The sequence below is a fragment of the Mixophyes fleayi genome, chromosome 10, assembly GCF_038048845.1.
Source record: "Mixophyes fleayi isolate aMixFle1 chromosome 10, aMixFle1.hap1, whole genome shotgun sequence".
NCBI lineage: Eukaryota > Metazoa > Chordata > Amphibia > Anura > Limnodynastidae > Mixophyes > Mixophyes fleayi.
Genome location: NC_134411.1, coordinates 23,478,568 through 23,502,866, shown reverse-complemented (window position 1 = coordinate 23,502,866; position 24,299 = coordinate 23,478,568). Strand labels below are relative to the sequence as shown.

The 24,299-nt window shown below is 42.0% G+C and overlaps 1 protein-coding gene across 1 annotated transcript; it reads left to right on the top strand.

Moving 5' to 3' along the window:
• Window positions 1-13,388: 13,388 nt before the first annotated feature.
• C10H11orf91 (chromosome 10 C11orf91 homolog) lies at window positions 13,389-22,558 on the top strand. Its single transcript, XM_075187482.1, has 2 exons — window positions 13,389-13,721; window positions 22,385-22,558. The coding sequence occupies exons 1-2, from the start codon at window positions 13,397-13,399 to the stop codon at window positions 22,468-22,470; spliced, it is 411 nt and encodes a 136-aa protein (XP_075043583.1). The 5' UTR covers window positions 13,389-13,396; the 3' UTR covers window positions 22,471-22,558.
• The last annotated feature ends 1,741 nt before the right edge of the window (window positions 22,559-24,299 follow it).

The window sequence follows — 24,299 nt, the reverse complement described above, 5'->3', positions numbered from 1 at the left end:
AAGGACCATATGCCTCTGTTGAAGGGGAGCAGCAATGTCTTGTTTGAACATTAGCATGTTATCTAGCCATGTGAGGTATGCTATCTCTTTTAGGATATGAGAAACACAAACTCTCATTGCTCTTGAGAAGATGTATACTGCATTGGAAAGGCCAAACACCATGACAGTCTACTGATATATTTGGCAGCATCATCAAAGCCCAAGAAAATGCCTATGGTTCTTGGTAGTCTGTATTGCATACAAGATACCCATACCTATACTTAGCACGGTGGCTAAGTGGTTAGCACTTCTGACTCACAGCACTGGGGTCATGAGTTCAATTCCCAACTATGGCCTTATCTGTGAGGAATTTGTATGTTCTCTCCGTGTTTGCGTGGGTTTCCTTTGGGTGCTCCGGTTTCCTCCCACACTCCAAAAACATACTAGTAGGTTAATTGGCTGCTATCAAATTGTGACCCTAGTCTGTGTGTGTGTGTGTGTTAAGGAATTTAGATTGTAAGCCCCAATGGGGCAGGGACTGATGTGAGTGAGTTCTCTGTACAGCGCTGCAGAATTAGTGGCGCTATATAAATAAATGATGATGATGATGATCTATCATGATGCAGAAAGTGTTTATTTTCATATGAGATATTGCAGATCTGGGTGTGCTGCAGGTTCCCCCAAAACCTTCAATCCAAACAATAGTGTAGTACAGAGATGAGATATAGCTTAGTTATTTAAAGTACAGCCATCACCTAGAAGCAGTACACGCAGCCATTACGTGGGTTGAACCAATATTTATTAGAATGGAACCTATCGGTTCCCTAAGACCTAGTGACATCATGAGGCACAAAGACAAAATACAATGGTAACTGCGCTGGTCTTAGCTAGCCCGCTTCCTTGCTGTGGTAGAATAAAGTGTGAGTTCTACTGATTAAGCAGTTTAATAGCAGACCCTACAGTTCTTACCTAATGGTGCAACAACTTGTGGTTGACAATGTGATTTACCCAGACAGCAAAGTTTTAAAGAATTCCTGGAGTTTCTGACAGTGGTCTCTGTCTCTATATATAAACGTGTATATATGAAATATTTTTATTTTATGGCCAGATTGATATCCAAGTGAAGACTAAAGCATAAAATAAATTGGATCTGCTTTATTAAAGAATACAATTTAAATTGTTGTTACATTTAATCCTGTTGATAACAGGAGCCTATTTCACTTTAAAACTATAATTTGTGGCGAGGTATATGTCTCACTGCAATGGTTAAATAATACATCACATTTAGTTTAGCAATCAGAATTCACTTAGGGACTTTTCTGGACGTGCAATTTGGTTAATGGCATATTTTCATTCATGCATTGTATTGCTGGTCATAATTGTATTGATTCTTTTTTTAATTCAAGTACTTTAAATTAAATTTTGCAGATATAGTTGTCTTTGAAATTTGTATTCCATTTGAAGTTGCATTGATTAGTCCCTAATGGTGTGAAAAAGTCATTATTAAGGCACAATGGCTGTAAATACCCCAATCTTTACATTGTTATTCAGTTGTAGCGGGATGGGGTCAGGAGTGACAGGTGTTATCGACGTGCCAGACAACTGGAGCTCAATCACACTGCTCACCTGAAAATAAACTTTCAAACTATAAAGGGCACATGGCAATGGAAAAGGCCAAGACCGGGGCAGGGAGTAAGCACAAAGGTGAATGATAGTCAGAGGTTAAGCCAAAGAGCAGACAGGAGTGGGCAGCACGGTGGCCTAGTGGTTAGCACTTCTGCCTCTCAGCACTGGGGTCATTAGTTCAATTCCCGACCATGGCCTTAACTGTGTGGAATTTATATGTTCTCCCCGTGTTTGCGTGGGTTTCCTCCGGGTGCTCCGGTTTCCTCCCACACTCCAAAAACATAGTGGTAGGTTAAATTGGCTGCTATCAAAATTGACCCTAGTCTCTCCCTGTCTTTCTCTCTTCTCTGTCTGTGTGAGTGAGTGTGTGTGTGTGTGTGTGTGTGTCTACATTAGGGAATTTAAACTGTAAGCTCCAATGGGACAGGGACTGATGTGAGTGAGTTCTCTGTACAGCGCTGCGGATCTAGTGGCGCTATATAAATAAATGATGATGATGAGTGGACAGGAAACAAAGCTGAGTTACCAAACATAACTCATATAGTCAGGAGCACTAATAGGGGAGGTGAGAACCACAGGGAAGAAGCAAGGGAAGTGTCCGGGGTTAAACAGGTTACTGCTAGTGGCGGAGTAAGCACCACAGCAGGGGATGCAGCCACTGTAGGGCCCAGAGGGGAAGGGGGCCTTGAAGTGTCAGGGCTTTACTGTGCATGCACCCGGACCTCACATGCTCAGAAGTGTCTCCCTCCCAGGGCTTTCTGAATTTTAATGTAGTAAGATATGGTGCAAGCACTATGTAACAACCAGGTCCTCAATACAAAGAACCTTCTTACAGCTCCAAATTCAGTCTAGTCATTGGCCATGGCACAATGGGTCTGTTGAAAGATTAAATAACTACATAACAAAAACATAAAGTAATAAAACCGTAAAGGGCCTTCGTCTGGGCATAATGCACAAAAACATCTGTGTGCTGAGCACCCCGTTCTGTACAACTGACTCACTGCATAGTTCATACCGGGTAGTTAGAGCTGTAATTAAACAAGGGTGGAAAACTCTATTGCCGGCAGTAGGACTTTTATTCGCTTTAACACTGCTATTGCCAGATATAACCGTGCCGACCTTCGTGGGTGAAGCCTGTTTAACGATTATTACGGCAGGATGGTGACAACAAATTTTTAGTTCCACTGTGCATCAGTGAGCCGGATAACGAATGCGCTCAAATGCTGACTGCCCGGTGAAGAGGTAAGTTGACTCTCAGAGCTAAGAGAATATCACTCAGCTGCCTTGACCATCTTTTTTTGGAAAAAAACTTATTTATTATTAAATAGCCATCATTCTTATGGCTAGTGTTGAATAGATCATGGCTACTGTAGAGCGGAGACCCAAATGGGGTGGCTAGTGTAGGGCAAACTCCTCCAAGTTTGTGGCTAGGGTAAAGCCGACACATCCATTAGGGTGAATAGTGTAGAGCCAACCACTCCCACCTGGTGGCTAATTTGGAGCAGAATACTCTAGTGACAAGGGGTGAGAAGTACTCACTGTTCCCCGCTCTGTCACTTTCTGCAGGCTGGATAGGTAAATTCATAAGTGGAGAGCAGCAAGGGAGATATTTTGGAGGCAGGAGTGAGAGATGGTAATCAGAGAGGAGGTGAGGCGCAGGTCAGAGACGGATCTATAAGGACATGAGAGAGTGCATCTTGTGACAAGGTTATAGATGTATGAGGGTGAGGCATTGGTGAGGGCTATGAAGGTGCGGGGGAGCAGATTCTGGAGGTTATATGGAACTAGTTTAGGGATTTCTAGAATGGTGCAGCAGATGTTGTGCGGTGATAGAGAAAAATCCATCATCTCTCAACAGCACTTAGGACACATTGTAGTGGGAATAGATGAGTGAGGGTGGAGTTAGCAGGGAGATTCATAGGTCTAGGTGGAAGATAAAGATAGTGAATAAAGGTTTTTGATAATGTCCAGTGTGAGAAAATGGTGTGTTCTCGCAATGTTTTGAAAGAGGCGACATGACAGTGCGAGAGACTGGATGCGTGGATTAAAGCTTAGGACAGAGTCATGGATGAAACCAAGTAGCGCTCCGGGAAGAGTGGGGGACTAGAGAGGGGTTGTGGCGCTGGGAGAAGCAAAGATAACGAGATCAGTTTTGGACATGTTGAGATTTAGGTAACGTTGAGACTTCCAAGTGGAGGTGGCAGAGAGGCAGTTTGACACGTGGAATAACAGAGAAGGAGAGAGAGCAGGAGGGGTAGATTTGGGTGATGTCTGTATAGTGACTGCAAAATGAGTGCATTAGTTTGGCAAGAGAAGACGTATAAAGATAAAAGCAGAGGACCAAGAACAGAGTTTGAGGGACCCAACTAATAGTAGGAGTGGAGGGGAGGATGTGCTAGAATTAGAGACCCAGAAGGGGACTCAGAAGTAGGAGGTGAAGGCTGAATGGAAAGTGATAGTGATAAAGGTCAGGTTGAAGAGGTGAGTGAGACGTGGGCAAATGTTGGAGGGAGTGAATGGAGGAGGTTGGAGGGAATGCAGTCAAGGGGACAGGTTGAGGGGGGGAAGAGGAAGAGAGGATTGGGATTCCTCATTAACGGGAGAGAGAGAACTGAGGGCAGACGGGGGAGTGAAGGTATAGGTGAGTGTATGATGCTGGACCCACCAAAATAATATTATTTGACAGTTAGTGTCAATTTTGTCTTTGCAGTAAATGATGGACTCCAGAATAGCGAGTAAAAATGAGGGGTGGTGGTTAGCAGAGAAGCAAGTTGGAAATGGAAAAGATACAACCGGTTTGGTAGATTGGGTGTATACTACGGACATGAAGTGGGAGGGAGTCGGCATTACAGAGAAATGATCTCCATTGGCGCTCAGCGGTACTGGAGAACGTTTGCCAGTGGTAGGTTTATTTACAGTGCTAGAGTTGGGCTTTGCTTTGCCAGTGATGATGAAGTGATGTAACTGGAGCTGCCTTATCTTGGGTTATAGTGGGTGTAGTGTGGTAGAAAGAACCTGCCCCATCAGGGTAGGACAGGAGAATAATGCGAGAGAAGAGTGGTACAAGTGAGGCTGAGAGGAACATCGGGTTTAGGGTATTTTGAGCGTATAGTAAAACCACCCTTCGCATGCCCAAAACCGGGACCTACTCCAGTAAACACAGCCCTGTCCGCTCCATCTTTGCAGCAAAGGACATTTATTTTTAGCCTACGATTTTGGGGCATGGAAGGGGCGTTTTATCGTAGTCAATTTACCGTAAGGCTGTGCCAAACACAAGTGCACGCAGCCACGTCCGAATCAAGCTCAGAGGGTCTCAAAGTTACTTGTTTTTCTCCCGCATCTCTTGCTCCAGCTACAAGGCTAGTCTAAGTCCTGATGACAGTCTCATATGTATACTATGACATGTGCAGACCTACACCCGAATTCAACAGATTGAGATCCATGTTTGCTCCATTTACATCTCCTCCCCTAACTTTGAACGCTGTAGGAATCTTTATTACATACAGTTATTCCCATTTTGATCTATATACATCAGTTATTGTTTTGACTAAATGTTTCTGTCTGATTTATATATTTGTTAATTGTAGAGGTATTTTTATGTCAATATGTTTATTGAGTTTTATTACATTTTAATAATATTGTTATATTATTTTTGTTCATGAACTCACATTTTCTAGAATTGTTTCACATTTCCTGTGAGCTTTCCTGCATTCAGCGCTGTTTATAGTGTTTGACAGATTGAGATCCGTGCCTTGATGAAATCAGGTGTTTGCGCAAAGCCGAAACGTGCATTTTAAACCAAATGCGGGTTGTGCTCAGTATACATGAATCAGTCCCGTAATACATAAAATCCTTTATAAACATCTGATAGAATGTACCAGAGTATAAGAAGTATACAAAGTATTAAATGTACTGGCTCTAAACAGATGAAAAGAAAATGCAGAGTTTGCAAAATGCAAGCATAGGACAATAAAAAATACTTCAAGCGTTTTCTGAAAACCCACCTCTTCAGACAAGCTTATAATATTCCTCAACCACCATCTTAATCTCCCTAGGTTACCCTATTACCACCCTCTACACAACTAACACAAGACACCAACCCTCTGACCAACATTGCTACACATACAGCCCACTCAATACTTTTACCTTTGCATTCTAGCTGGTCCAGTGTGCAATATGATGTAGCACCTGCCCTTGTGTTTCAAACTCCCATTGTCCTATAGATTGTAAGCTTGTGAGCAGGGTTCTCTTACCTCTCTGTCTGTATGTATTACCCAGTATTGTTTTATTAATGTTTGTTCCCAATTGTAAAGCGCTACGGAATTTGCTGGCCCTATTTAAATAAATGATGATGATGATTATCTTCAATGCATGCACCCAGCTGTATATTTATCTGTAATGATTGCTAGATGGATAGTCATAAGAAAGTCACAGTTCTCTCTCTCTCTCTAAATAGCCAGTCTCTCCATAGTGTATTCATATAGACATTTCCATAGAATAATATTTCACTATATGAGTGTCCCATTATAAGATTATAAACACAGATATCATGTGCCTATTATTTCATTGTTCTACAACTGCACAATTTAATTAATCTTTTTCTGCTTGTTGGATGCACTTTTACGTAAATTATAATCAACTTGTTTTCGGATTGTAGACTTTTTTTAGTGGATATTATCCAGAATGCTTGGATGTTATCTCAGAAAACACTAAAGGTAGTAGTATAAAAGAAGCACTTGGTGGCGCCATTGGATAACATTTTGCTATTTTCAAAATGTCGTTCCGTAATGTTCATATCTGGAGACTAAATACATGGATTAAGACATCTTTGAAAATACTATGCAGGTTTGTTAATAAATATATATATATTAGAGAGGCTCTGACTCAGTTCCTCGAGACCCGAACACACCCGAACTTCGGTGATCCGAGTGAACTTCGGGGAACTTCGTGCGCCCTCGGAATTGAAAATGAGGCAAAACATTATCGTTACGTTGTCGGATATCGGGATTTTTGAATTCCTTTTTAAGATCCAACATAACGGTGGGTGGGAGGGAGGGAGGGCCCAAGGACAATTCCATCTTGCACCATTTTTCTTTTCTGCCACTGCTGTGTGCCAATGTGTCCTAGATGTGCTAGGAACTGCCGTGTGCTTGTGTCATTGCTCTGTCACTTACCATCCAGCCAGGTCGCTGCAGTATTTGTCTGAAAGTGTATGAAAATAATATTGTGATCTGTGAGTTGCTAAAAATTGACTGGAAATGACTGGAAATTAGTGCTATTGAGGTTAATAATAATGTAGGTACAAAATAATAGCTAAATTATGTGATTTTCGCCCAACAAGTGGCATTTTGTCAAAAAAATCAAAATAAAACCAAAACACACGAGCGGTTTTGGCAAAACCCAAAGGTAATCCAGATCCAAGGCCAAAACACGGGGGTCATTGAGCATCTCTAGTTATGATATCAATTACTGCTTGTGTGAAGCCTTTTAGACATTAAACATGGATTAACAATGGGCCTGTTGGGACTGCAGCCCCCAGGCCTCTAGACAGAAATAGGCCCAGGCCAGACAGGAGTAGAGATGTTCGCTGACCCCTGTGTTTTGGATCTGGATTAACTTCGTGTTTTGGTTATGGCAAAACCGTCCTTTGCGTTCAGACATGAATTGCATAAAGCCCGTTTTTCTGCACGTCACACAACGAGACCTACGACTGCAGGTGAATCAGACCCTGTAGGTATACGCTTTCTGGGTATGTACATAGCGATTTCAGGCAAGATGCGCTACACAAACTGGCGTACATCCCACTGCCCGATTATGTATTTAAATGCGACCTAACGCCCTTGCAGGGACTGCAACCAATTTTGCTCCTAGAAGAGCAAAGCAGGGGCCTCGTCGGAGCATTCTCAGAAGAGACTCCCGTCATCAACAGACCCTCCCAGGGGCGGATCCAGAAGTTAATTGTACCGGGGGCGATTTAGCCCCGCCCCCTTTTTGACACCTCAGGCTGCTGACGGCTGCACACTATGTGCAGATCCGTTCAGCAGAGAGAGTTAAGGAGAGAGTCCTGCCCGGCTGCTCAGTTGGGCAGAACTCTCTCCCTTACTCTCTCTGCTGAACGGATCTGCACATAGTGTGCAGCCGCCGGCTGCAAGCCCCTGCTAGGGGGGGCGATCACCCGCGATCGCCCCCCCCTGGATCCGCCACTGGACCCTCCCCAAATTTTGCTATAAGGCCCAGCAGTTCCCCCTCTGTCCTCAGCTATCGGCATCTATAAGCTTTTTTCCTGTTTTTCCCTTTCTCCTTCCTGTATTTGTTAAAGTTGTTAAAGTCACTAAGCATGATATGCATAGGACAAAAATCATACCCCCCTTCCCCCCTATATATAGAGTATATTATTCTGTAGGGTTAGTGGTCCTTCCAGTGTATATACATAAATAAGCTAATCTCTGACAACAGAGTCCAAGTAATCATAGGCTGAACAATGCAGGGAAGGGGTTACATTTCAGCTTGAGACTGAAATGAATCAACATGACTAAATGACGTGCCAGGATCACTCTTTCCACAAAAATAGTGGGGATTTCACACAAAAGGCTGAAGGACTGAAGAGATTATTAACTGTAAGAGATACAGAAAGGCTTCACTGTCTACTTAGCTCAGCAGGTTTTAATGAGAGACAGAGCTGCAGGAATGAACCCTTGTCCTACAGTCTCTTCTGTCAACGCTGCTCTTAGATTAAAATGTTCTTTATTGAGACAATTATTGGATAAATAAGTTGGTTCAGCTTCAAAAACTTGAAAAGAGAGAGGCTGCTTTAGACTTACCCGTGTGTATAAAATACACGGCTTGTGAGCAAGGCTTTATGTCCAGTGTATTAGGATTTCAATACTTTCTCCTTGTGAAACCAATGTAGGGTCAGAATGGATGCGGTGAGGGGGCAAGTTTAGAACCAAGAGATGTTTGGGAAGGCAGTCCAGGGGTGGAGGACAGGGGGCAATTGTATTCGGGGTCACTCTTATTTCAGACATTGATTTGCAGGATATGCCGTACTTGCTAACTTTGGCAAGGACTGCTCGGGAGATTGGGGGGAGGTGAGCGTGTTGGGGGGACAGGGCGTCATTTGACCCCGTCCCCTACACATAAATCACATTTTCCGACCAATTACAGCAGGGGGCGGGGTTACAAAGACACACTATTCACGTCCTAAGCCCCACCCACCACTCTACTATTGAGGTGGTTAGGAACCGGGAGGTTGACCTGCGCTCCCGGTAGTCCGGGACATTCTGGGAGAGTAGGCAACTATGGGATATGCACCTTGTATCGCATCCACATGCTACAATAGGATTCCGTATTGAGGGACAAAATATTTAAATGACCTCCAGGGGTGAAGATTGCGTATCAATTAGATTTACAAATCTTCTAATCTAATAAAAAGAATAAATGTGGCACCTGAAATGCAGACAGTTCCGATGTCTCTGTACTCTCATCACTCTCAAGACTTGAACAAGATTACATGAGCAGTACTGAAGGAGGAGCCTGGGAAATGTGTCATTAATTTAGAGGGTTGTCTCAATTAGATAGCAGGCAGGACCCGTAGTTTACATTAATACCTATGTGGCTCGCACTTTTCCAGTCTGGGCCAGCAAAGGGCTTCGCAAAACTACTGCATTCCCCAGAAAGATGGCATCTGTCTATGTGCAAAGCCTTCATTTGCCCCACGCTAAATATCTGGATGTTTAGCAGTTAGTATATGCTCGTTAGAGTCTGGGAGGGCAAATTTCTTACATTGCCACTTTACTAAGTTTACAGAATCAGTTGTCAATGCATTTTGTTCAGCCTCCACCGTTACAGTATATTACTGGCTACAAATCAGTAATAACTGTGTTACTGACATCTGGCTCTAAATTATTATTTTTGTAAATGCTATAAATCTAGAAATTCGGGGATTACTCACTAATACGGGAAAACTGATGGAGATTCAATTATTTTTTTTAATTTATTGCTCATGTAATTTGACTTTTGCTATCTATTTACAAGGCATTACCTGAACTTATTAGATCTGACATTAATTATAGACATTCTCTCATGCACAATATCATGCACTTCATTTCTGCCCAGCAATGGTTTATGTAAATCATCATCATCATCATCATCACCATTTATTTATATAGCGCCACTAATTCCGCAGCGCTGTACAGAGAACTCACTCCCATCAGTCCCTGCCCCATTGGGGATTACAGTCTAAATTCCCTAACATACACACACACACAGACAGGCCGACGCACAGACTAGGGTCAATTTTGTTAGCAGCCAATTAACCTACCAGTATGTTTTTAGAGTGTGGGAGGAAACCGGAGCACCCGGAGGAAACCCACGCAAACACGGGGAGAACATACAAACTACTCACAGATATGGCCATGGTCGGGAATCGAACTCATGACCTCAGTGCTGTAAGGCAGAAGTGCTAACCACTTAGGCCACAGTGCACATTAATAGGTCAGTTCTTTCACTATTTCAAAGTGCACGCTATATAGATACAAAGGGCCTTAGTCATTAAGGAGAGCGAGGCAAAAAAATTAGTAACTTTGCACCTGGGCAAAACCATGTTACATTGGAGGGGGAGGTAAATTTAAAATGTGGGGACATATTTATAGTTGAGATAGGGTCTGTACGAGATCAAGTTTATATTTCAGTGTAAAACTAAAGCTATAAGTATTTGTGTGCTAGATTAAAAAACAGCCAGTATTTAACTAATATTCAAAATAATAAACTAATTTGCACCCCTTGCATTGTAACATGGTTTGTCCCGGAGAACATATACTCCTTTGTTTGCCTTACTTTCTTTAATAAATACGGCCCAAAATGTTTATTTAAGGTTTGACAAAGTTAAAAGGTGAAAAAAAGTCATAAATTTTATTTTTCACAACTTACTCTGTGGTATCAATTTTATAAAAAAAATATTTTTGGGGGATTTTTTCCACATGGGTCAGTTATTTGGGGATGTCTGGAATTTATACAAATCCTCTCTCATGCAGCCATATTTAAAATTAAAACAACCTTTAGCACAGACAAGGTACGACCAAGGTACTGCTTATGCCATAGTTGCCAATATTGGCAGCTTGTGTCCCGGGAGGTCCTGGGGGCAGGTGGGGGCGGGGCTTTAAGAATTGTGCCAGTAGCCCCACCCTAAATTATGTCACCACCCTTTTCGACCAATAGAATAGCGGGGCCACAACGACGTGTCCATGACGCCAATAAGCCCCGCCCCCTCCATTTATTTTTCCACAGCCGGTCGGGAATCGGGAGAATTGCCTTCTCTCCCGGGAGTCCGGGAGACTGACCCAGATTTCGGGAGTCTGTTGGCAAGTATGGCTTACGCTAAGCCCATTTTTGTTATTTTAAAGCTTCTCCATATAATAGTTAACTTACCGTTTTAACTGGCCAGTCTTAGGGGAGCTACGCAATCGTGAAGCAGCAAAAAAAATAATAATAGTAGTAGTAATATTTTTTTTTTATTGATTGTCTTCTGATACCTCCATTCTGAGATGGCAACAAGAGAACAAAGATTGCGACAGAACTTGTACCACCGCCATCAACCTTATATATGCTTTTGCTGGTGGTTATCCCCCCTGCCTGTGATAAGAAGTTATCCTTTGATGTATAGGGCAGCCATATGGCTTTTCGTCCTATAATAACTCTGCCTTATAGTGCTGCCAGATGTTACATCTTTTATTAATTTTTTCTTACCGACAAGACAAAAATGTGATTAATTGTTGACTTTCGATAAAGTTACAAGAAAAAAAGGAAACACAGCGCAGAAGATGGGCCAAAAAGCTTGTGATATAAACCAACATAGTGAGCAAATAATAAAATATATAATGTAATAAAATATATGATGCTCAGAAGAAAGTATCCAGCTTACTGCTGTCTGTAGAACTGAGAGCTGGACACTTTCCTGTGATTAAATTATTGTTTGGATAATGAAACGCGTCAGGCTGGCTGCGAGCAAAAATCCTGGTTAAAATGACCGTATTAGCGGTAATGCGATTAGCGCCGCGTTATTCCTAGCATAACGTGGCCGAATTTAATCAGTCCCTGAGTGTCATTATAGAGACTTTTAAACTTATGGATCATATAATGGGGCAGCTCGGGGGCTAAGTGGTTAGTACTTCTGCCTCACAGCACTGGGGTCATGAGTTCAATTCCCAACAATGGCCTTATCTGTGTGGAGTTTGTATGTTCTCCCCGTGTTTGGGTGGGTTTTCTACCACAATCCAAAAAAAACATACTAGTAGGTTAATTGGCTGCTGTCAAATTTGACCCTAGTCTCTCTCTCTCTATGTGTATGTTAGGGAATTTAGACTGTAAGCCCCAATGGGGCAGGGACTGATGTGAGTGAGCTCTCTGTACAGCGCTGAGGAATCAGTGGCGCTATATAAATAAATGGTGATGATGATGTTTATAGTTATTCTATAGGTCCAAAACAGCTATTTATGTAAAAACACCACAATAAATACCTTTGCTTTGCTCAGTTATTGAATTTGTATCGTTTACATGGTCATTTATATGTTTTAATAAAACCATTATATATTATATATTTTATTATTTGCTCACTGTGTTGGTTTATATCACAAGCTAATTGGGCCATGTTCTGCGCTATATTTCCCATTATTATTGTATGACTTTGTTGATTGGGTGGTCCGCACAGCCCCTTACAGCAGCGGTTTTGGCCCCATTTGAATTGTGATTGGCTCTTTTTACAATGTATTATATTTTGATTATTTACGGTTTATCACTTATTTTTTAATTGCACTATCGCACTTTTGGGTGATCAGTACAATTTATATAGGTCATCAGATTTAAATTGCCATACGTCGCGCTATAGGGTCTAGTAGGAAATTGTATACGTTGTATTTCAGTAAATTTGCTCACAATTGCCGACATTGGCACAAATAAATGTGACCATCTTTTTATTCTGCGGCAAAAAAATCTACAATGTCAACGAATGAAACTCAAAGCAGAGATATTCATTCCTTTAAAGAAAATAAAAACAGCATTTGCGCCTTTACATAAAATGTCCTCATAGCTGTTATCATTATTTTCATGACATAAACACATAAATATATAAATTATTAATAATTTTGAGGATAGTGTCATTTGCAGGTATGAACAATGGAAACTGATTAATAAGATTAAAAGACTATTAATAATATTTTTTATTTTATAAAGTGCCAACATATTACGCAGCTTTTCACATTCAGAAAATCAGATAAAAATAACATAAAACAACATAAAAAAGAATGTAAAGATGGCCTGCCCACAAGAGCTTACAATATAAAAGGGGAACACTTGACATATAAGCCTGTGGATTAACAATTTATTTTTATTATTATTATAACTGCAGATGCTAAGGTAAAAGGACATCCTAAGTCTCCAATAGCCAACAGGGGCCACACTATCATGATTTGATGCTACAATGCTTGTATGGAATTATTGCGCTATAACCTTTGAACTCCCCTTAGAGATATAAGGGGGTACCGCTAAAAACATATTTTACAGTGTCATTACTTTACAAGTATATCTTCGTTATAGTATTCCTTTAAAATGCTCGGATTTGGTGGTAGGGTTCAGAATAATACTCTGTACAGTGATTACATGTAGATATGAACCTTGACCATGTGCTCATGGCATCACATGGTGTCATCTCCTGCTTCCACTGCTGGTCCTCAGCACAGTGTTACTGGCCGCCATTGACAGCAGAGGAATAACGTCAACGTGAGCGCAAGTAGAAACGATGGACAAGTCCACTCCAGTCTACTTTCCTTCCCTATACGACAAGAGCGTTTCCACATTTCCGGACAATCATTTTAACATCTGGAAGAAACTTGGGATCCCTTCGAAAAGTATGCCTGAGCCGAAGGTACAAGCAGAGCAGATCTCACCTTGGCCACCAGGTTTGGCTGAGATCTTGTATGACCCCTTACGGTTCTTCTCTACACCTCTCCGGGGAGACTTCAAACCCCGACCGAGCCACCTGGACAGGCTATGTGAGCTGGACATCCAAATCAAGGAGATGGAGCTATTGATGATCACAGGGGATGGCTTTGACGTCGAAAAATGTGAGTAATGTTCCTATAGGTTTACCCGTCACTAATTTATACATTAGGGGTAACCACAATGTTGTGGGAGATGCTTTAAACAAAGTGCATTTTTTAAAAGTGGTGTTTTTCTTTAAATCCAAGGCTCATTTGCATATAGAACCCCAGCTAGTCAGCTGACAGTTTACTGACACTGCTTCAGTAGAGGTCCTATGCCTGTATTTGACAGACAGGGTGGTAAGCTGGTATAACGGATAGTCCTCTGCAGTTGGTATGGAAGACCTATTAGGAATACATATAAAAGTGATGTTGTGCAGCTTTTATTGTGTGATGTTCACATTCAAAGGTCTCTCAGCAGTTGACCTGGGAGAAGTGTCAGTTGAAGCACCGGTAGGTGTAGGTACCCAACGTACCAAAGGGGTCTAGTGTAAGGGACACACATAGTTCTACTAATTTCTGGTTGGTGAAGTTATTGGGGGAGTGGATAATTAATTGGCATGCTCTATTACACTTCTGATTTACCATTCCATACCTCCCAATGGTCCTGATTTTTTGGGTGATTCTCTGACTGTGGAAGGGACATGTCCTATCAAAAAATGGGTGTGTCTTCTCTAAAATGTGGGTATGGTTGGCAAATCCAGATGGGGTTTGGGTGGATCATGGGTGTGGCTTATTGTGTCCTAATTTTATTAACAAATTCTTCTTTGCGGCAACAAATTCACAAAATACAATAAAAATTAAACTTGCAGTTATGATAACTTCTTTGTAAAAATAATGTTGTATAGTTTCAAAAGTGGACTTTTTTCCGTCCTTTAGACTTTTAAAAATATCAATAAAGCAACATTGACATATGTTAAAAATGGTATGTTAATAAGTTTTAAATGTACCGATGTTAATGTATTAATATAAATCATCTATTTTTGCAATGTTATTTTATGTTACATGAAAAAAGATTTATTTATTTTTAAAAACCACACACAACCAACTATGGAAGGCCACAAACACCACAAATTCGAACAAAAACAGTTTTAATATAATTATGCTGTAATTCTCTTACACATTAGTTCTGGTTTCCTTGTGAAGGCAAAGCGGGTGTGGCCTATTGCTCAGACATGACCAATACAGACTGAGGGGAGGGTCAAATTGGGAACTTGGTTTGCATACATTGGGTGTGCAGGGAGGAATGCATTTAGGGTCTGGAAGACACATTTCAAAGCTATTGAAGGGGTATATCTGGAGAAGTTAATAATGGAAACCTAAAAGAGGGACACTTGGGAAAGATATGACAAAAATACAATTGCGAGATTTGAAGTTTTAATGTTTTATTCAAGGGCAGTTAGAGGCTACTTAATTCTCCTTACTGTACTATTAAAGTTATTTTATCGTTTCCCAGTATTCATTGCCTATGCGATTTGTGTGGTTCCAAAGCACAAATCTGATACATACGCTGTGCCCTGGATGCAGCTTACAGTCATTCAATCCTGAAGTCTGTGGTCAAAGAGACTGCCTGCTGGTCTCAGAGCCCCTGCTTATATACAGTCAGTGATACAGTGAAAACAATACAGATGATTTGGCATGTTTCCATAAGTTCAGGCTTCAGGAAGGTCCATTGGCCAGTTCAAGCGATGCCATCCAAGGGTGGGTGTCAGCTCTCCAGAAGATGCATACTAATCTTCCCGCCAAAAACTAGTTCAAACTGGTCTATTAGCATTACACACACAATACCATTCTGATCATTTATTCCCTATAATTCATATCTAGCATACGCAAGGTGCGACCCTTCCGTCGATTGAACCGGACGTCTGCAGATAAATAGGGGATTAGAATGATACCAGACATATGTTTCCTGTATCCTGAACCTTAGATCTCACTAACGTGTACATATAATCTTATTATGTTTAACTATAAACTCAACAACATCTGTTCATAAACGACTGTGGATTGGAACTATTATAAAAATAAACTATATACAAGAGAATGTGTAAGTGCGAGTGTATGCGTGCGTTATTTATCGTGCGATTGTGCCATGACACGTGGCGTACTGATCGCAATCGCATGGTAGAACGATATTAATCAATATACTTTCTTTCATCCAATTATTCGACTTTGACAGTACTGACCCATAAACCTCAGTGTTATGCTTATAGGAACATTCACTACTACATGTGTAAAAGCCAAGCTCACGTACAGCGAAAAAACAGATTCCATTTAGTGTAGACCTGTACTACTATATAGGCAAACTAGGCAGTTACCTGAAGCAGCAGATTTGAAGGTGCATCATAGAAATGTTTTGTTGGTTTTTTTTTTAATTATTTTATTGGTTTTCACAAGTTAACAATTTGCATACAGTACATTATATGCAATTGAAGGTAATGTCTTACAACAAAGAATTAGAATTATTATAGACAACTAGAAATGTTGTCAATATGATGACTAAGGAAGACGAGCGAGGATAGAGAGGGTAAGGAGAGGTGTGGTAGGTGGAAAGGGGTATTATGTGTTGGGCAGCACGGTGACTCAGTGGTTAGCACTTCTGCCTCACGGCGCTGGGGTCATGAGTTCAATTCCTGACCATGGCCTTATCTATGAGGAGTTTGTATGTACTCCCAGTGTTTGCGTGGGTTTCCTCCGGGTGCTCCGGTTTCCTCCCACACTCCAAAAACATACTAGTAGGTTAAATGGCTGCTATCAAAATTGACGTTAGTCTGTCCCTCTCTCTCGGTCTATATGTGTGTGTATGTTAGGTAATTTAGACTGTAAGCTCCAATGGGGCAGGGACTGATGTGAATGAGTTCTCTGTACAGCGCTGCGGAATCAGTGGCGCTATGTAAATAAATGGTGATGATGATGATGATATGTGCTAGTTATATAAATAAGAATAAGGAGGTAATCGAACAATATTCAACTGCGATGTGAATAGGTGAATAGGTGTGCATGTCTGAGAGGATGGAGTGTAAGTCACTAAATCAGACGATAGTTGTTAATGGAGGTTCAGCTTCATAATGTTTTGACCAAGGAGTCCATGTGTTTTGGATGTTCACTGCGTATAGCTAAGGGTAGCTGAAATGCTTTCCATTTGCTGAACTGAACAGATTTTATTTACAGTGGCAGGGAGCGAGGGAGAGGAAAGTGTTTTTCAAATGTGCTGCTATTAAGCATTTAGCTGCATACAAGATATGTTTGATTAGTTTTCGTGTAAGCATCAGGAAGAGGCCTGGGGAGAAGAGAATATAGCGGGGAGTCAGGCATTATAACCTGCGCAACAGATTCAATAAACCTGTGAATTTGCTGCCAATAGGGTTGTATTTTTGGACAGCTCCACCAAACATGCAGCAGGGTACCACGACAGCCACATCCCCGCCAGCATCAGTCTGTGGAATTTGGAAATATAGGATGCAAAAGCAAGGGAACTAAATGCCATCTATAGTGGAGATTGAAGGAATTTAGTTTCCCTCTGACTGAAATTGATGATTTATCTAAATTAGATCTAATTTTCGTCCATTCTTTAGAAGTCAGGATCTCCCCCATGTCTCGCTCCCATGCCAACTCATGAGGATCTTAGATTGTAGATATTAATCAATTAATACAAGGTAGATGTTAGGCCTTTTGTTGTGGGAGAATCGCAACACAGAGACTCCAGAGCAGAGCATTGACCTTGTGGAAATGGAGTCTGCAGGGAATGAAAGAAATGTTTGATCTGAAGATATTGATAAAAGATTTTGTGTGGTAGGTCTTATAATGTGTGTAGCTCCGAGAATGTAGGGAAATATCTCACAGGGGCTAGGTCCCAGCGAAAGTAAGTTATGTGAGCACAGGCAGCATGGTGGCTCAGTGGTTAGCACTTCTGCCTCACAGTGAGTTCAATTCCCGACCATGGCCTTATTGCGTGGGTTTCCTCCGGGTGCTCTGGTTTCCTCCCACACTCCAAAAATATACTGGCAGGTTAATTGGCTGCTATCAAAAATTGACCCTAGTCTCTCTGTCTGTGTCAGGGAATTTAGACTGTAAGCTCCAATGGGGCAATGAGCATTTGGAACGTAAATCATAGGTCCAGGGTTCCTGATCCCAAATTAATGTGGAAAATCGTGCTGTGGGAGTTTGAGCCAGGTGTCTGGTCCTGTGTTGGGTCGGTACTCAGAGTAGGGAATACGGGGAGTATAGTTGTAGTATGTCTGATTCAATATGGGTCCAAACCCTTTGGTGGGGAGGTGAAAGCCAAATAATAATTGGGCCAGGTGTGTTGCCTGGTAATATTTTAGTAGATTTGGTAGTCCCAGGCCCCCTGCCTTTTGGTGTTTAAAAATAATTTGCATCCGTACTCTAGGTTTGCGGCCTTCCCATATAAATTTGGAAAGGGTTTGCTGTGTTTGAGTATGTGTGAGGGAACTTGAACTTTGTACTTTTTATCTAATTTTGCACTTTTGTCTTTGTTTTTCTTACTTGGTTTTCCCATTGCGTCTAATTATCAATCAGGTGTCCAGGAAGTAAGTCAGTCATTATGTACGTGTGAGCCATACAGGGCCCTAAATAGGGCTGTGCGATAGGGGTGACTGTCCAGTGTGCAACGCTGGTGGGGCGCAGTCAATTTATATTTTAGTTTTATTTGGTTAAAACTGAGGGCTAGGATGGCGGCTCTGGAGCCATATGTCATTGTGTAAGGGAACGAGTGCCATGCAATGTAGGTTTTACATTAATTGCCTCCTAAGTGTGAGGTATGCCCCTGTGTAAATCATTTGTGGGTGACAGGGAAAGGGTTACGTCAACGTATTAGAAACCCCTGCCCTGGGCAGGTTTTGGGGCCACAGTAGAGCAGTTCAATGGGTGTGATAGTAGTGCTGCAAATACTTATGCCAGTCCTTTTACCTCTGTACATGTTGTACTACTGTCACGGAATTGCAGAGATGGCTGCTAACCAGAGCCGGATTTAGACCTCATGGGGCCCTAGGCAGGATACTGGTTTTGGGCCCCCTCCCTGAAACAATCCATCGCACTATATTTTTGCAGCCTACCATATACCTCTATAGTTAAGTAGATATGAAAGCACGCCGCCAAAGGAGGTGGGGGCGTGGCTTGCACCTTTGGGGGCGTACCTAACATGTGAAAAGAGCAAGGCCACCCTGCTGCAGAAAAAGGCACCCCTAAATAATTACCGAGCAGTCCCGTTTTTTAAGTAGTTGGGTCAAAACAACCTAATAAGTTTTTAAGTCAGGACAGAAATACTTAAGTTGTTTGCAAAAATAATACCATAAATCCAAGGATGTGCCCTTGTCACTTTTGTCCCTCAGTCATCACACACTGCCCATTTATTGCCACTTTTGCCCCTTCACAATATCAAAGAGAAGAATGCGCAAATTCACTTCTTATTAAACATATAATTAAAGTTTAATAGTAATAAAATATTAGACCATAATGATCTCACATATACACAAGTAAAAAATACACAAATATCCTAGTATATCCTCTTGAGAAATTTGAAATACATAGGTAGCAACCAATGAGTGCTCCTTGAAAAACTGCAATTAGCAGACTCTAAGATCTTGACTTCATATCATGATATGTAGGAAAGCTTTCTCATTCCATATGACCAAGTATGATGACATCCTGTATTGGTATGAATATATATAACATCAGTAGATCTCCTTAGAAAATGAGAGGTTTAAATAACTCCACAGTCATTATATACTTTGTATCTGGCAATGTGACACTCAGTGTGAGTCAATTAATACAAACAGCATTCCTCCGTATAAGAGGTATATGGAATACCGCTTGTTCAGCAGTCCTAGCGGTAATAGCCCACTATATATTTAAGCATAAAAGGCTTACCCGCCTCTGGGACAAGAGAAGAATAGTTCTCGCCTCATTACCGCACCAGCGGCTCTTGAAATCAGTTGTTCCTTTGGGTGGTGCGCACCAAACTAATCTGTCCAGACAGAAAATCACTCCCAATGACGATGGTTCCTCTTGTAAGCAAAGTTAAGAGATAGCTTAGTGCACAGAAGCTATAATTGTCCTCGCGATCCTCTCGTTGAATAGAGATTACAAGCACTTAACAATAAGGAAGTCTCAGGTCCCTGCAGTCTCTCCTCCTCAATTTTTTTTTTTTTTAAGTCTGTTTACGGCCGCAGTATATTTTAGTATGTCGGCGGACAGAGAGGGATGGCAGGCGGAGGGGAGCGCTCCTCCGCCTTGCCTACCCCGCTCCCCGCCAGTCCTGACTGGGCCCTCTGGGGACTGCTAGGTTGCCTAGGTTGCCTAGCGGTAAATCCGGCCCTGCTGCTAACCGGTATTGGCGCAACTGAACAGGAAGGCACGGAGTCTAACGTACCCCCGGTATTCACCAGAGACCCCCGCAAGGGAGTTTGGGTTTAGCTGCAGAGGGTACGCAGGTCGTTGTTCTCCAAGACAGTCACCGGTGTAGCGACAGTAGTAGACAGGCGTAGTCAGGCAGTCCAGGTCAGAACCAACAGAGCGGTGCAGTACACCGGGAGTTTCCAGAGAGAAGTCAGGTCAAGCCAAATTGTCAAACCAGCCGGGCAGCGAGGCACCAAAACGAAACACAAGAGAATAGTAACAGGAAGCCGAGTCAGAACCAAGATCAGAAGTTCAGGAAATGCCTGAGCAGGAGTGAACCAGTACTCTGGCACTAGACATGTGTCAGAGGCTGCTTTATATACCATAAGGTGCATCCTGATTGGGTTAGGGAGATTTTAGCGGTCAGACATGCTGACTGCCAACAGGTGAGCGGAGATAGAGTCCCGCTGCTAGGCAACAGGATGTGGTTGCTGAGAAGGCGTCTGTCTCCTGCACACGTGTCAGGGCGGAGGATGCGCCTGACAACTACAATATCAGAGAAACAGCTGCTTCTGATTGGCTGATTGCATTTTGAACCCTCCAGCTGAAACTGATATTTAAATCATTAGCGTCACGGCTATATTATACGAAGTTGTGTCCTTCTATTGCCATTACTCAATTGACATTTCGATGAGGACTATTGCAGTATAGAAAATTCCTATTGGATTTTTAGAGTGGAAAACAACAGAAGTACTTAAATTAATTTGTATTTGTGTTTTGTGTTTGCATGTCTGTCTGAACATACATCTGCACGTAAATCATACTTGCTTACTTTTTGGACCAGTGGGAGATCTTGTAGTGGAGGCCCAAGGGACCAGTGCACCGTATGTAATGATGTGATTGGCATCACTACGTACCGCCCCTACTGCGCAAAGACTTGATCCACATCATCGCGCATGGGGTCATGTTAGCGCAATTCGAATAGAGTCGCGTAAACAAAGCATCACCCTCTTCAGAAGAAAGTGAAGCAGGATCCGGGAAGGTGGCCTACTCCACCGGGAGTCTGGGAGGACTCAACAAAATTTAGGAGTTTCCTGGACATTCCGGTAGAGTTGGCAAATAAAATAGTTTTTTCCTACATACATCTTTTCCTGAGTATGTCCGAAGTTGATACGTGTCCAGCTGTACACGAGTCGTTTTAGTGAGTTCACGGGTTCCTATTGAATTGCATATATGACATCATTTTAAAGAATCAAAAGCAGAATTAAATAAACACCATCCATGATCAACCCAAGACACACCAACATCTCTGTAGTCCATCATCATCATCATCATTTACTTATATAGCGCCAACATATTCCGTAGCGCTTTACAATTGGGGACAAACATAGTAAACTAATAAACAAACTGGGTAAAACAGACAGAGAGGTAAGAGGGCCCTGCTCGCAAGCTTACAATCTATGGGACAATGGGAGTTTGATACATGAGGTTAAGGCTAAGTCTACATTTTGCATTTCGGCCCAGCCAGGCTACAAAGGTAAGAGTGACTCATAGGTTAAATGATCCTGTCACACAACAATGTTGGTCAGGGGGTACTTGTCTTGTGTGAAATTGTGTAACGGATGGTAGTAGGGTAAGGTACTGAGGTTAAGAGGGTGGTTGAGGAATATTATAAGCTTCTCTGAAGAGGTAGGTTTTCAGAGAACGCTTGAAAGTTTGTAGACCAGAAGAGAGTCTTATTGTGCAAGGGAGAGAATTCCATAGAGTGGGTGCAGCCCAAAAAAAGTCCTGTAACCGGGAATGGGAGACATCCTTTTCCAAAGTTCAGGATTATTTGGAAGGAAGTAATCAATAGGCTTGATTGATACATTTCTAAATTGGATCAACACCCTAAACGGCTTTGTGCCGTCTAACACATATTACTAAATTTACTCTACCCGTATGTGGTAAATCGTTTCAATCTTTATACATTTGCAAGTAACGAGATTCCGAGTGACTTTGGAAAAGTCTCTGCACCCTTGTTTTGATTATTTTGCAATTAAAAATTGGAATAAATAAATTGTTCAGATTTTTTTTAAAAAATGGTTACTAAAAAAAAAACTTTTTTTGAACATACTGAAGTCTAACCTGTTCCCCGCTAATGTTGGATTGATTTGAGACTAGAAACCAGTTAACAAATACTTTTTGTTGAAGAAGAAAGACGATCTCTGAAGATGTCAGAAAGGGATTTCCGAATGTCTGGCACAGCCTATTACATTGTACAATAGATAGTGTAATTCAGAGTAATTAGAGTAAGGTTAGGCAATGGGGGTATAATTTGTTAAATTACATAATCAAACCTTTGTACATTGAAAGTGCAATTTTTATGTTAATTTTTTTTTTTCCATTTTCAGATAACATTTTGAAGGCTGTAAAAGAAAAGATGATGTTGTATATGAAGACTACACGGGACGGCAAGAAACCTGCATCAGCTTCCTAAAAACCGTCATATATTAAAACACTTTTTTTTTTTTTTCTTTTTTTTTTACATTTTTATTGAAACCTTGCAGAGGACATTTTGGTCTTCATCGATGTAGCTGATCGTACAATGAATTTGACTATTTTTTAGCATTAAATCCATTTATTATTTCAGATTTAAAGTTTATTTTTTTTATTTCACACATCATTTATATTTGGTAGTGTCCTAACCATGATGTGGGGTATGTCTAAAGAGATCTACACCTACTGGTCGTATTGATGAATTACTCAAGAATATTGGTGTTACGATCTGATGCCTTAGTCAGTATTAGCACAGGCTTACCTAGGGCGCGGAGTCTAACGGCCTTCCGGTCTTCACCAAGAACCAAGGTAGTGTGGGCTTAGCTGCCGAAGAACCGCAGGTCGCGGCCCCCAGATTAGCCTACTGACGTAAGGGAGAAAGTTCTAAGTGATGGCAGGCAGACAAGAAAATAGACAATGCGGTGCAAGTACAGGCACTAACCGTGAATTCCAGGCGTAGTAGGTCTGGAACAGAAACCGGTAAATCCACGGAGGCAATGGGTGCGTGGCAGGATCCAGAGAATAGTCGGTAACACAGCCGGGTCGGTACACAGAAGGTATCAGGTATACGGTGCCAGAGGGAGATCCAGAGAATAGTCGGTCACACAGCCGGGTCGGTACACAGAAGGTATCAGGTATACGGTGCCAGAGGGAGATCCAGAGAATAGTCGGTCACACAGCCGGGTAGGTACACAGGAGTAGGAGGAATAGAGGGGTTAACAGGGAGCAGGATCACAGGAGTCAGGACACAGGAACTGTAGCCAGGAACAGGAAACACATTGCTCTGACACAGGCAGCGTGTCAGAGCAGGGAAGATATAGGAGTTTGAATTCCCCGCCCAGGAGTCACATGATCAGCAGCAGAGAGAAGCAGGAAGTGCGGCAGCGCTAACGGAAGCAGCGCTGAAGACATGGACACCGCTGTCAGCTCCCGCTGACAGCGCAGCGGAACGGGGAAGGTAAGTTCCTAACAGTACCCCCTCCTTCAGGGGTGGCCTCCGGACAACCTATAAGGCTTTAGAGGGAACTTGGTATGGAATTTCTTCAACAAACTCGGAGCATGAAGGTCTCGTGCAGGAATCCAAGAACGCTCTTCAGGACCGTAACCTTTCCAGTCAACCAGGAACTGCAAGGAACCTCTGGAAATCCGAGAATCTAGAATCTCCTTCACCTCAAATTCCTGATCTGGTGCAGAAATAGCAGCAGGAGGTCTTTTTGAAGAGAAGAATTTGTTAACAACAAGTGGTTTGAGAAGGGAAATGTGGAAGACATTGGGAATCCTCAAGGTAGGGGGTAATTTTAATCTAAAGGCCACCGGATTAATGACCTCAATGATCTTGAAGGGACCGATAAATCGGGGAGCGAATTTCCTAGAAGGAACCAACAGGCGAAGATTCCTTGTAGACAACCACACTTTGTCACCAGGAGTGAGTAGTGGAGACGGTCTTCTTCTTTTGTCAAATGCTTTTTTACTGATGGCAGAGGTGTGAAGTAATTTGCGTTTGATAAGATCCCACCTAGACGAGAAGTCCGATAGAAGGGAATCCACTGCAGGAACCCCAGAAGCGGTTAACTCTTTGAAGGGTGGAACTTTAGGATGAAATCCCTGAAGAGCAAAAAAGGGAGAAATGGAGGTAGAGTCGTGTGAATTATTATTGTGGGCGAATTCTGCCCAAGGTAATAAATCAACCCAATCATCATGTTTAGCTGAAATGAAACATCTGAGGAATTTCTCCAATTCTTGATTCGTCCTTTCCGTGAGACCATTACT

Excerpts from the sequence above, each read along its gene's own strand:
- C10H11orf91 (XM_075187482.1), top strand. The coding sequence starts at position 13,397 with ATGGACAAGTCCACTCCAGTCTACTTTCCTTCCCTATACGACAAGAGC. Across the intron at positions 13,722-22,384 it reads TGGCTTTGACGTCGAAAAAT|ATAACATTTTGAAGGCTGTA; the intron begins GTGAGTAATGTT and ends TTCCATTTTCAG.